At 45.5% G+C, this 14,236-nt stretch overlaps 1 protein-coding gene across 1 annotated transcript; it reads left to right on the forward strand.

Moving 5' to 3' along the window:
* Positions 1–2,965: 2,965 nt before the first annotated feature.
* Positions 2,966–11,951, forward strand: e2f4 (E2F transcription factor 4). Its single transcript, XM_012870269.3, has 11 exons — positions 2,966–3,575; positions 5,764–5,873; positions 6,936–7,097; positions 7,566–7,609; positions 7,689–7,753; positions 7,844–8,032; positions 9,382–9,445; positions 10,049–10,186; positions 10,299–10,346; positions 10,433–10,477; positions 11,309–11,951. The coding sequence occupies exons 1-11, from the start codon at positions 3,411–3,413 to the stop codon at positions 11,422–11,424; spliced, it is 1,146 nt and encodes a 381-aa protein (XP_012725723.2). The 5' UTR covers positions 2,966–3,410; the 3' UTR covers positions 11,425–11,951.
* Positions 11,952–14,236: the final 2,285 nt, after the last annotated feature.

Here is a 14,236-nt window from a genome sequence, read left to right on the forward strand (position 1 = left end):
TATGATGTCTATGGTTTCTGTGGACTGCTGCCCCCTGCTGGTGAGGTGCATGGAGCAAATCTGCCTGTCCTTGGAAACTAATGAAAGTTTATTTCACGCTCAGCGGTTCAATGTGTTTTAATTGGAAAAGGTCTAAGTTAGTACAAATTATATATATATATATATATATATATATATATATATATATATATATATATATATATATCCATTTTCTGACCCGCTTAATCCCTCATAGGGTTGTGGGGGGTGCTGGTGCCTATCTCCAGTGTTCACTGGGCGAGAGGCGGGGTTCACCCTGGACAGGTAGCCAGTCTGTCGCAGGGCAACACAGAGACAGACAGGACAAACAACCATTCACGCACACACTCACACCTAAGGACAATTTAGAGAGACCTAACAGTCTCTGTTAAGCTAACAGTCATGTTTTTGGACTGTGGGAGGAAGCCGGAGTACCCGGAGAGAACCTACGCATGCAGAGGGAGAACATGCAAACTCCATGCAGAAAGGCCCAGGGTTGGATTTGAACCCAGAACCTTCTTTTTATATATATATATATATATATATATATATATATATACACAAAGAAAACACAAAGCAAATGTACTTCTAAGGATAATTTAACTGCATCCTCTTTATTACTTTTACTTGAGTAATAATGTTGAAGTAACTTTCAAATTTTCTTGCTCTAACATTATTTTCCATGTGCTGAATTATTAGCATTTCTAAAACTAGCGTATAAACAATTTACAGTACATCTTGAGACCAGATTACTGTTCCTGGTGCCTCGATTCGAATTTTCCAAAGACATAATTTATTTTTTCTATTTTCTATTTCATTATTTTAAAGTATCATGGTTTGCATTCTAATTCATTTATTTAGACCCACCCCCACCAAATAAATCATTAAAATTAATCAGTCCTAGTATATTCACCATTTTCTTTACCTATTGACATATTTAAGTTAACTTATATTCCAGCCTGATGATATCCTTGTTTAAAGAAGCCTTTTAGAAACTTTATTTTGATTTTATTTGTGTTATTCGGTTAATTGTGATTGTAAAATGCTGTTTTTAATTTTTGCATTATCCCTGGGGTTGTTTTTAGCTCTTTGCTCTGTAGCACTTTGAGATTTCTTTGAAAACTGAATTATAAAATTATTATTAATAATTATTATTATTATATATATAACAGTATCCAAAGCTTTGAACATGACATGAGCGGATGCTTTTCTTCTGGAAAGCTGGTGAGAGATGATGGGAAGATGGATGGAGCTAAATCCAGGAAAATCCTGGCAGAAAAGCTGCTAGAAGCTGAGCTGCAGAAGACCTGAGAATGTGGAGGTCTGATCTGTCATCAGGCTGAACCAGGCTAAAATTTCATCATGGTTACATAATGACAGTAAAGACTGTTGATTCAACAGGAAGAGAAAGGTGGTTTTGCAATGAAGCGGGCCAAAAGTGAAAGGTAATCTCACATTTTCCTGAATGTGATGTGTAGCGTGTCCACTCATCAAACAGCATGTGCTTTGTTCTTTAAAAAGCAAAAAAAGAGAATGGCTCAAGTTGCATTGGTCTGCATTAACAGTGCAATGTAGAACAATACAAGCGTTGATGCTTATGGTTTCATGTTGTTAGGCATAAGAATAGCGGCAGTTAGAAACAGATCCTGTGTCTCTTGGTCTTCACTGCAACCAAATTATGTTGACGACCAGAAGAAAGAAGTTAAAAATCTCTAAAGAGAGGAAGGTCTGAGCACAACAGGGCAGAGGATGCCTTCATCAGCACCTTCCTGTTATCAGCCTGGAGCCGAGTTCTCGACCAGCCGCCTTAAACAGGGAGCATGTCTGGTTTTATTGGCTAGAGACAGATTACTGTGCCAGGCAATGACACAAATTAAAACATCTTTAAAACCTTTTATATCAAAAAGGCTAATCATTTCAGATGAAACAAATCCAAGTACTGCTGTCTTTATCATTTTTATATTTTTATTTAGCCTTTTTTAATGCAGGTTTCTCATTGAGATCATTGAGGAAGTTGCATGAGAGGATTTCTGTTTTTGTCTTAAAATAAATGTAAATCATCCCAGACGGATCAAAGTGGATCGTTTCAGATTCTGAGGTCCATGTTGACGGGCAGAGCAGCAGAAGGCTTGCTTCCAGGTTCTGATGGTACTAGTGGACCAACGTCTGTGCATGGACTGTCTGAGTGACAGGTATGAGGACAGGTGAGCTGCTGACAGTCCAGGGACGGCTTTCTAGATGAAAATCTACCAATGCATGAGTCTACGGCTCGATGCTAACGGCTAGTTCACCTGAGGACATAAATTACAGGTGAGTAAGGCATTTATAGCCCGTTATGAAGCTCAGCGCTCCATGATGGACAGCATGCAGCATCTGCAGAGAGGTAGCAGGTCACAGGTGCATTCATTTACACAATCTACCAGGCAGGAAGGTCATTAAAACAAGAGAGAGAAAAGCTACATCTATTTATCAGCAGAAACCCTAAATTTATCTTTAACGTCTTTATAACATACTGCAAATGTGATGTAAAGGAGAGCTTATTGTCCATTCCTATGCTTACTTACGTTTCCACATCCTCTACTGGTACCTGCCATTATTTAATGGAACTTGTGGAACGTTCCTCTTGTTCGCTGAATACAAATGCACACCACACATTTCAAATTTGAATTTGTAAAGACTTTAAAAATCCACGAATAACTTTTCTTCCCCCTCACTGCCATTATGAACTACTTTGGTTGTTGTGACGAATGAAATCCCAATAAATCACATTGAGGATTAGGGTTAAAACAGGCCTGAATGATTTTTTTTTTTAAGTAAAAAACATTACTATTTTATATTCTATAAATAGTTTCGGCAGTTTGACATGATTTGTCAAATGCGCATGCGTGTAAGGTCTGAGTGGAGTGGGCGCGTTCTTTACGTTTGAGTGGGTAAGGGTGCGTGGGGAAAAAACATTTCTACGAACGGACGAAAAAACTCTCGTTCATCCGTCCGAAAAAGGCAACTTTAAAGCTGCTTAACAATAAGTATTTAACTGCCGTAAAGTAGTTCTTTAGTGCCGTGAATCGTGTTTATTTCAGCGCTCGCGGCGGCTCGCTCCTCGCTGGCCGCGCGGCGCCCACATTTGCAGACGTTCCCCGCCGCCGCCGAGCCTTCCCGGCATGCCTAGCGCGGCCAACGGCTCTCCGCCGACCGCTCGCCCATTGAATTACGGCGCTCCGCGCGGTTCGGCTCGGTTTTATGGAACAATCCGCCCGGATCCAGGCCCGCTAAGCCGACACACGCCCTCGCACCGCCCGGCAGCTTCGGTTTGATTCTCCGCGGTCGTCGACGGTGCTGCTCCCGGGCTCGCTGGCTGGTCTTGGCCGGGGAAGCGGAGCTGGTCCCGGGCGATGATGGAGCTGGAGTCGGCCAGTAGCAGAGGCGACCCCGCAGCCGCCGCCGACCCGCTGCAGCCGCAGACGCCGAGCCGACACGAGAAGAGCCTGGGGCTGCTCACCACCAAGTTCGTGACGCTGCTGCAGGAGGCCAAGGACGGCGTGCTGGACCTGAAGGCGGTGGGTCTTTGTCGGCCAGCACATGTCGCCGCGGCTCGCTGCCCGACCGCGGCTAGCCTGCTAGCCTAGCCTAGCGCCGCCACAGGGCTCTCCGGTTGGGTTCGGGCTGACCCGGACCGGCGCGGTTCCGACCGCCGGCGCTGGTTCTGCGGGCCGGAACCGCGGCGGAAGCTGGCAGCGGAGTTTGGAAGCAGCGGGCGGCTGCAGGCGGCCCCCTGCGGACCGGCAGCCCGGAAAGTGGGTCAGCTTTTGTGGGTCTGGTGGCTAAAGCTGCCGCTGCTTCACACTTGAGCGGTTTTTCTGTTATTTCTGCACTAATTAGTTCTCAGCAATTAACGAGAAGCAGCGGAACTAGTTAGAAACTAAGCTGTGTGATGAGGGACCTCTGGGACTAGTTAGTGCTGGTCGTCAGTCTCTGGTTATATTAACTAGTTACCTTCCTGTATGTAAATAACAGCAGCGCTTAGTTATTTAACAGGCAATGATAACAGATATAACTGGTTATTACAGCTGGATAATGCTGTCAGACCTGAGCGTTTTATAGAATATGAGGCTTATTTGTCTGATTTCCTCTTTATAGAGTAAATGTAGTAAATCAGCCATAAGAAGCTTTTATTACTCGTTAGAGTCGGAGCACCTGCTCAGGTAAATGCTGCTGTAGTTTCAGTCCAGTGGTTTTCACAGATGTCCTGTAAGCGAAGGGAAAGTGAGGAAGCTGCTTTCAGCCAGCTGACCGGCAGTGGGCAGTAGCAGAAAACTCGCCTGTTGAGCTGTATTTCTGGGATCCTGTAAACTTTGGAGCAAAAGTTAAACGTTGCTGTGTGATCAGTGGGTTCCCCTCCTGGTGACGCTCTTTGCTGCGTGGCTCTGTGGAAATAAACGTGCTTCACTAGTGAGGGAGGATGCTGTGATAGCTGCAGCTCTTTAAACCTTCTAGATGTGGATATCTGAATGGAAGGACTTTGCAGCAGCGTCTGCACGCATCAGGGACGCCAGAGAGAGGTGGAAACAACAAAAATCACATTTATCAGATCACATCAGGACTCCAGGGAGCTTCCATCTAGAACAAACACCTGAAGGTCTCCTTCCTGGTGCCAGAACCTGACCTGTGATGATGCTGAGAGTCGTTAAGGACCCAGAAGACTTTCACTGACTGATTTGTTTGCTTCATAGGTCACCAAACCAGCACGCCGTTCAACGCAATAAATAATCAAAAATGAATAGATTAATGTTAAAACAGTCAGGTTTTCCTTAGATAACAGCCTGCGGTCGTCCCTGTCCCAGGTAGCTCCAGCGTTAGCCTCATCAGCAGCTGGTGGTCCAGGCTGGAGCTCAGATGCTGGTCCTGGCTGACGATCTCTACTGCTGAACCCTGAACCATGTCAGTCCTACCAGCTCCTCCTGTGACGCGTCTAGCTGCTGTTGCACCACTGGAGGAACGGGTTCTGACCTGGAACGTCTCCTTGTCCTGCCCTGGCTGACGGTTAGTGTTCTGCAGAGATGATGAAGAACCTGGATCAGCAGCGGGGGGGAAATAACTGCGGAGCGCCAGCTGAGAACGTCCTCCAGCCATCAGAGGATGTGCCTTCAGCCCTCGTCTAGATTTCTGAGCACTGAGCAACAGAGCAGAGGATGAAGCAGGTCTGTGACAGACTGGGAACCCTGCAGCAGCTCACTGATTGGTTAACGATGTTCTCACCTTTTAGATCTGCATGTTCTCTGGAGGTTTCCTTCAGGTCAACCTGCTGCTGTGTCATTGTCTCCTGCTGGTGTTTAAACGTCTTTTCTGAGAATAAAACGCCTCAGTATCATTGCTACTTGTTCAGCGGGATCAGCCTCCTGGTTCTGCTGGGTTCTACTGTCCCAACAGAACCAGGAGGTAACTTAGTTTAGTGGGCGCTAACCTTTCATAAGCGAGGTCAAACCCTCCCCAGCAGGCTGGACAGCTGGAACCGGCTCAGCTGGAGTCGGGTCGGGTTCTGACCCGGGTTCTCTTCCTGGTTGGGTCTGGGTGGACGGTCGGTGACAGAGCAGATGATAAAGTGACGGCTGTTATCAGCGGCTGACATGTGGTCTTTATCTGTGAACACACGGCGGGCTGTGATGAGCTGAAGCCTCGGTGATGATCAGCTGAAGCCTCGGCGGTGAGCGGACCGTGAACCGTGAATCCCGTCTGTTGTGTCTGCAGGCTGCCGACACCTTGGCCGTCCGGCAGAAGAGACGCATTTATGACATCACTAACGTCCTGGAGGGCATCGGCCTGATCGAGAAGAAGTCTAAGAACAGCATCCAGTGGAAGTAAGTTCACCTTTGCTGCAGGGTTCTTCAGGTTCTGCCCTTTAACTCAGCAGAATATGTCTGATTATCATGATGGAGTAAAGCTGGGAGTGAAATATTCTCTGTTCACCTGGAGCACATCAGCCTTTCTGTCTGTGTTACAGTTGGAAATGATTAATTAGTTAAATTAAAGCTGTTTGCCAACATCTCCACGCTGCTGCATTGTGGGATTACCCGACAGAAAGCCGCCTCCCAGTGGAGTGGGACGTTGTGTAAAACTTAAATAAAACAGAATATAATCATTATGAATCCCTTTAAACCTGCATGCAAAACAAACACCAAACTGATCAACTTTATATTCACTCATTTTGAATTTGATGGCTGCAACAAAAGCCTCACAGGTGAACTGGAGACCAGGGATGGTACCAGTTCAGGGCTTTTATAGGTACCGACCCGTCGGTGCTGCCGGGTCAAACCCAGCGGTGCCGTGTTTCGGTCCATTTAATTTTATTAATTAACATTTATTACTACATAAACACAGTAAAGGTACCGTTAGTACCGGGTACCAGTGAAAACGTGAAAGGTACCTGTTGCTACCAGACAGGTGAGAACCATGACGGCCGTTTAGGTTCTGCTGCTTCCAGCCGGTCCTCTGATCAGAATAATCTGACTAGATGTTTGCTGCTGGTGGCTTTAAGCGATGAGCTGAGAACATCTTCACCTCACTGCTGGACTTCTAACGTAGAAATTAATAAATTAAAGTGTCTTTATGGTAAAAGGTTTCCTCTGTATAATATCTGGACGACACATTCTGCTGAACACTGATTCAGCTTTGCTGCTGTTTTCTTCATGGAAGCCTAATGAGGACAAAAGGAACAGAACATTATTATTATTATTATTATTATTATTATTATTATTATATGCTCATAATGTTTTAATGGCGTATAGAGGTGATCTGCATCACAGCCTCAGGTTACAGCGGCTCTTTATTCTGCAGCCTGTGCTGCAGTAAAGCCAGACGAGGAGCCAGAAGCATGTTTTTTTGTCTGTGCCTCTGCATGAGCAGCTGTGCTGATGTTTCAGGGGTGTAGGCCCCGGCTGCAACACCAGGGAGATAGCAGACAAGCTGATCAACCTGAAGAGCGAGCTGGATGACCTGGCGCTGCGGGAACACGAGCTGGACCAGCAGAAAGTCTGGGTCCAGCAGAGCATCAAGAACGTGACGGATGACTCCAGCAACAGCCCATATCCTTCAGACGGCCCACGGTCATCGTCCAGGAACTATTAAAGGTTCCCGGTAACTTTGAAATGTTTCTGACTGTTTAGTCACACCCACCTGTCTGTGTCTGTAGGCACGGCTCTAACATGTTAGGAAGTCAGATAACTGTTCTGGTTCTGTCCCTCATTCATGGCTGTAAATCACGGCCGACTGCGCTGAACGCTTTTTAACCGGTCTGTAGGGTGCCGGTGGGTTAGATATCCTCTGAACTCAGCGTGTCTCCAGCTTTTCTCCTCCTGAACAGATAAATCATGAACTGCAGCTGCAGACTTCTCACTCCTTTAGCTTCTTTCTGTCCTGGCTGATCCATTTAGGCTGCGCTCTCCACTAACTTCTGCTTTTACCTCTCAGATATGGACATGAATAAAATGATGATGCATGTCCTTCTATATTAAGTAGATATGTTCCAGATTAAAACCTTAACCCTGTCAAACTATGGCGTATGTCAGACATGAAGACCTCTGTGGAGCATTTAAAGGTAATTCACATTTTAGGTCTAAAAAGCCTTTATTGTGTCTGAAAATGCCGGCTGTCCCTCATCACCTGCTCTCCTCCAGGGGACACGCTCCTGGCTATCCGGGCCCCCATAGGCACCCAGCTAGAAGTACCGGTACCAGAAATCGTGAGTCCTCGTACGGCGCTGTTCTGACCCGTTAAGCCCTGAATACGCCTTGTTTTATGCTCCAGACTGACCTTGAGTGTCTGTGGACAGGTTCTCAACGGACAGAGGAAGTACCAGATCCGCCTGAAGAGCACGTCTGGTCCCATCGAGGTTCTGTTGGTCAACAAGGACCCGTCCAGCGCCTCTCCTGTGGTTTTACCCGTCCCACCTCCAGAGGACGTCCTCCACAGCCTGCCAGCACCAGCACCTACCTCCCAGACGCCTCCTGCTCTCTCAAAGGTTCTCCTCTTGGCTTTTTGGACAAATATGCTTGAAATGAACTTTATTCATGTGAGCGCTTCAGGCTGCGGGTGAACAGAACCACAGCTCCTCCTGTTCAGCTGTCTGTCTGCAGCTCAATTTAACTCAGTTACATTTTATTTCTATAGCTAAAATTAACATAACATCATCTCAAGGCTCTTTCTAAAGTCAGACTCCATCAGATCCTCCAGGTTGGTCAGAAAGTTTCCTCTCTAAGGAAACCCAGCAGGTTGCATCAAGTCAGGAAGAAAGACAGAAATAACAAATGTAACATTTTACAGGCTGCAGGGTCCAGATGTTGCTGTTTTTATTGGTTTTGTTGCACGCTGTGTTTTACTAAAGTCATCAGGGAGAGAGCGAAGGGGACAACATCCATGATGACAACATCCTGGATGTGACATCATCCAGAGAAGACGGCTCACCCGCTACTACCATCTAATGTAGAACAGATTACTAGATCAATGTGTGCTTCTGTGCTTTTTTGTTTCTCTTGTTGTGTCTCTGTTCTGTCTTCTGTAACCCCAGTCGGTCGAGGCAGATGACCGTTCATACTGAGCCCGGTTCTGCCGGAGGTTTTTTTTCCCGTTAATGGGTGGTTTTTCTTCCCACTGTCGCTTCATGCTTGCTCAGTATGAGGGATTGCAGCAAAGCCATGTACAATGCAGATGACTCTTCCTGTGGCTCTACGGTTCCCCAGGAGTGAATGCTGCTTGTCGGGACTTTGATGCAATCAACTGGTTTCCTTATATAGGACATTTTTGACCAATCTGTATAATCTGACCCAATCTGTATAATATGATTGAACTTAACTTTGTAAAGTGCCTTGAGATGACATGTTTCATGATTTGGCGCTATATAAATAAAATTGAATTGAATAAAAATTGAATTGACAAACATGCAGCCAATCAGACGGCTGCATGGAGGACTAACAGCCTCCAGCAGCCAATCAGACGGCTCTGCATGACGTCAGCAAACTGCAGACGTCATGCAGAACCTTGACTTCCTGCTCTAAAAGTCCAGCTGATGTCTCCTGGAGGAAATCCTTCCAGAACCTGATGTGATGGACCCACAGGTTTCCCTTCTGCTAACCCCAACGCCTCCTGGTGTCTGTGGGACGTTTGGAGCCTCAGACGGCGCCACCATGTGGCGCCATCTTGTTTTAGTGCCTTTATGTCCAGATTTAGCGTGAAATAAAATCTGCCTGGATGCTGATGGAACGAGAAGATGACGTTATTCTTCACATTTAGCCTCGTTTATCCTAAATGTTGGTTCTGGTGGACCTGAAACGTGTCTCTTCTGTTGTGACCATGATTATCTCCTTTCTCCAGGTCCCCAGAACCCCTTCAGCCACAAAAGCAGCTCCTGCCACAACGCCGGTGTCTGCAGCTCCAGGTAGGACGGGTGGTGGTTCTGCTCCAGAACCCGGTTCTGGGTCAGAACCACTTTAAATGTTTCTTCTCTCTTTGCTTTCTGTAAATATTTAATTTGCTCAAAGATAAGCTGAGAAAATAACGAGGGGGTGATCAGGGATGGCAGAGTTTTAGTCCACTTTAATTTAATCACCAGATATTGTAACGATAACAGTTTATAGCCCCATAAATAATGTAATATTAATATAAACTACATTAGAAATGCGTTTCATCAGGACTGCAGTTACATAAAGTAGGATTTTAGCTCTAAACTGCACACAGCAGCAGCCTGTAGGTCTATTTCTGAATTTATTGACATTTATTGTGCAGAAAAGTCACAATCTGGACCTGGAAGGCGTCGCTGTCCAGATGGACCCGAGTTCTTATCCTGATCAGAACTTTTTCCCTGTAGCCATGAATGCACACCTCCAGCGGCCTAGTCAAAGTCTGACCTTAGGTCCACACGCCTGCACCGTGATCTTAGGGAACCAGAACCAGGTCTGCTGCTGCAGAGGGAGCAGCGGGCCGCGTCAGAACCGCCCGGTTCTGTCCGGACGCTGACGGTTTTATTGCTGTTTTATTTCAGACGTGCCGAGCGGCGTGCAGCTCCCCCCCACGGCGGAGACGCCCGCCGCCGGGCCTCAGCAGCTGCAGTCTTCTGCCTCTTTGGACGGGTCGGCACCTTCGGCGCCGTTTGGACCCGTGAAGTCGGATCCGTCTGAGCGTGAGTCTTTGGGGATTAAAGGGTTCAGTGTTAACATTTAGGTGATTATGATGGTTAATCTACTGAGGAACCTTCAGGTCTGCAGCTGAAATGTCTTCTTCTGTTTCTCCAGTTCTGGACTTTCCCAAAGAACTTTCTGAAATGTTCGACCCAACTAAAGGTGTGTGCAGCGGTTCTGATCCGCCAGCTACAGTCTGACAGAGAAGCCTTCCTCTGCAGTCACTAAAGATGTTCTTGTTCCTGCAGAGATCATGACCGGGGACCTGTTGGACGACCTGATGTCGTCAGAAGGTGCGTTTATTCCCTCATGATGAAGATCGTCATCCTCATCTTCAGGATCTCACACAGAAAAAGTCATTTTCTCCTCTAAGGGTTCAGATAGCCTCCATCTTTCTCCATCTGCTGCTCCTAGATGTAGGCGGCGGGCGCCTCCGTCTCACCTTCCTGTTTTTGGACCCATGATGCAAAGCGGCGGCTTTCCCGCCACTAGAAGTCGGTTTCCAGACGATTCGTGTTTCCTACAAACTTCTAAAACACTTTTGCTCCTGAAACTGAAAGTTTCTCAGAGTTGAGATCAGAAGTCTTGATGGGAAAATGGATTTTAAAGCAGAAATAGGCAGAATCTGAATCTACAGCAGGTTTAATTACTGAAATGCAGAAACCGTTCATTTCAGGTGAGAAATGAAGAATAATGTTTAGTTATAAGCTGCATGTTATTATATAAAGCTCCTTTCCTCCCTGGTGGAGTTCTGCTGACCCAGGAAAGGTCAGGGAGCAGGAGATGGGAGCTAGGAGGTGGTATTACACATATTCGGATGGAGTCCAGGGCCCCGTTCTGCGTTTGTTGCTTAAGACATCCGAGATCAAATGAGACATCCAAGATTATTTCATCCGGCTAATTGGGTTCTTCGAACACACCTGTTGTTTATGATTAGTATGGCTGGAGATAGGAGGTAGGAACTAGAAGCAGGAGCAGGAACTAGGAGGCAGGAGCTGCTAAGTGCATTCAGATGGAGCCCTGGTCTCCTGATGATTGTAGACGTATTCTCTCCTCCTTCTGTTAAATGCTGCAGCCCGCTAAGCGCTGTGTGTAACCGGCGCTCTCATCTGTGTCACCCTCAGTGTTCTCGCCTCTCCTCCGTCTGTCGCCTCCACCCAGCGACCATGACTACATCTACAACCTGGATGAAACTGAAGGCCTCTGTGACCTCTTCGACGTGCCCATCCTCAACCTCTGACCCCCCCTCTTCTCTCCACGGACCCTGAGGACTGGAGCAGGAGGCCCCCGCACTCCGCCCAGCGTTTGACAGACGGCGCCGCGTTGCCCCGCTGAGCTCCGGCTGAAGCTCCATGAAAACGTGAAGCTTTACCAGGAAAAAGAGTCAAACAGTTGTTTAGCGTTGTTGCTGTGTAGAAAGATGCTTGTTTCTATGTGACTGAATTATCTGAGAAGCTCTCCAGGGAAGAGAACAAAGAGAACCCTTTTTAATCAGGTCGGATTGCTTTAGCCCAACGGCTGGTCCTCGTTGTACATAGAGAAGATATATATTTTTAATACAAGCTCACAAAGCTATGGTTCATCATTTACTGCAGCTGCCTCACATGAAAGTGACTTTTAGCGAGGGCTGGACGATGTGGAAACAGCGTATGGACAAATAGAAACCAGATGGTTGATACTGATCATTTAAGTGCAGCTCTGGCCATTTTAAGATGTTATTTGATGACTTTTTTTTTAAATAAAGAACACTGACTTCAAACACAAGCCTTTATTTAACCAAAAAACTTTAAATCTTAAAAGGAATGCGTGCTCTCTAAACTCTGCAGCTTATCGGGGTCTGATTGGTTAGGAGGATAAAAAGACCAGAATGATGCTGATTGGCTAGAATAGAAACTGATCTGTTGGCCTTTTGTACATCTATTGATGGATGTAGGGTCAGAATATCGTCCAGCCCTCCGCTTAACAAACTGTTTCCTGTCTGGTTCTGACTGCAGCATGGTGGAAGTGGGCCGGCGCCGCCGCCGTTTAACCGCTTCAGGAAATAAGTGTGAACGGCACTTAGAGAGCTGCGTGTGAAGAAGCGTCCATGTAGAAATCTGATCAGGTTCAAATGATCTCTTTAACTTTATAATGTTCTAAAAATGATTCTCTAAAGCATTTTAAAACCAAAGTCAGTTCCCTGACAGAAATGAGCCAAATCCTCCCAAACTGCACGCATAAACTGAAATGTTTTTATGGTTGTGCACCTTGCAGGTTTTTATTGACTGCAGGAGCTTAACGTGTTCCCATCCTGTTTACTGTCTGTAAAATAAAATGCAAGCTCATGTTTTCAGAGTTCCTCCCAGGTAACCTTTTTATGTATATGTGGGTTTTTACAGGGACAATGATTCTGTCTGTGCTGGTTCTGGAGGTTCTTGGCGGCCCGTTTTGCCCTGACGGCTGTATATAAAGCGTCTCCTGTATAGAATAGCATTTATTTTTATACCGTCTGGATTCGTTATTCCAGGACTCGTTTTTGGATCTTCCTCTTCAGGCGTTTATCAGCCCGGCTTTGTTAAAACTTGCCTGCCTGGGTTGGACCCATGTGCTGCGGGTTAAATGAATCCTGGTCCTGTTCTTCAGGCATGAAGGCTCCAGTGGACCGGCTGCAGCTGGATCTAAAGGAGCAGAATAAACGCATTTGCTATCATTTGTGGGTCCGTTTTTCTTGGTTCTTAGAACGCTTCAGGTGCCTCGTTAGCAGCAAAGCATAAAGTCCAGTTCAGTTAGGATCAGAACCATTTGATCATGATAAATGGTTATAGTTACTCCTTTATTATCCTTTCTATGGGAGAGAAAAGCAAACTGCGCCTGGTTTCTGTCAGAAAAAGCTAAAAATGGATCCAACCAGGAAAGAAGAATTTGCCCTGGAGTATTTCTAAGGGAAATATAGTTTAAGGCCCTTAGTGGTTCTGTCCACTGATGGAAACCATCACTGAACCAGGCTCCTTTCTATAAGGAATAAAAAGGACATGTGCATAGATAACGGTAGCGATAACACTGAGTCTGGAGTACTTTCTGTAGGAAAGAGAGTTTTGGTCTTTGTATGTATTGTGTAAATAAACTGTCATTAAAACCCGGGTAGCATATAGAAGGGGGAACATGTAGGAAGGGGAAGGATGCAGCTAGTAGCACTTTCTATGAGAAAAGCTTTAACTGAACTGATTTAAACTAATCGTATACATTTGTTAAAATAAATCACGTCTTTGTCAGCCTGCATTTATTGTCTGAGGTGACATTGGCCCAGGAGCAGCTCCCCTGCACGGAGTCAGCGCTCCTGCAGGAGCAGAAAGAAACAGCAGGGGGCAGCAGAGCCCCATAAATCAGTTACCAGAGATACACCCCCCCCCCTTCCCCCCCATTAAAGGTGTGGTTCCTGTCTACCTGTATTAGACCATCAACATATACAGAAAGACTAGAATGTTTTACACTCCAATAAAAAATAGTCAGAAACTACTTTATGCTTTTTCATAAGGAAAACAAATTAATCTACAAATGTAAGCTGCAGTAAAAAGTTGTAATACTTTAAACTGCTGTTTACAATAAACTTTTGTTGACTTTATGTCATGATTTATTAAGACAGGCTGAATTCTTGTGAAGAAACAAATATAACATTTTATTGATTTATTGATTTAAACTCAAACATGCCCATCTTTTTAAAGCTGCAATAGCAAACTTTAGTATAAATGTGTTATTTAATTTTTTTTACACATATTTGTTAAAAGAGAGAGATAATCTGTAAAAACATCCAGCTCCTTTGTTTTGTTTTTAAAATCATTATTTGCTTTTAGTTTCCATTGTCCCGTTTTATTTTGTTTACATTTTTAAAATTTTTATTCCAACTTGCTTCAATTCTGTTTTTATTTTCCTATGTTTTAATCATGATACAAATAAACTCACCTTGCCTCTAGCGCCTCCCAGTGGTCCTGCTGCCATCTGCAGAAATCCACCGCTCCCGGTGAGACGCAGCCAATCAGAGCCAGGAGGAATGGCTGGCTCTGATTGGCTGTTGG

The sequence above is a fragment of the Fundulus heteroclitus genome, chromosome 2 (genome assembly GCF_011125445.2).
Source record: "Fundulus heteroclitus isolate FHET01 chromosome 2, MU-UCD_Fhet_4.1, whole genome shotgun sequence".
In the NCBI taxonomy this organism is placed as follows: domain Eukaryota; kingdom Metazoa; phylum Chordata; class Actinopteri; order Cyprinodontiformes; family Fundulidae; genus Fundulus; species Fundulus heteroclitus.

Excerpts from the sequence above, each read along its gene's own strand:
- e2f4 (XM_012870269.3), top strand. The coding sequence starts at position 3,411 with ATGATGGAGCTGGAGTCGGCCAGTAGCAGAGGCGACCCCGCAGCCGCC. Across the intron at positions 9,446-10,048 it reads GCCGGTGTCTGCAGCTCCAG|ACGTGCCGAGCGGCGTGCAG; the intron begins GTAGGACGGGTG and ends GTTTTATTTCAG. Across the intron at positions 10,347-10,432 it reads AATGTTCGACCCAACTAAAG|AGATCATGACCGGGGACCTG; the intron begins GTGTGTGCAGCG and ends TTGTTCCTGCAG.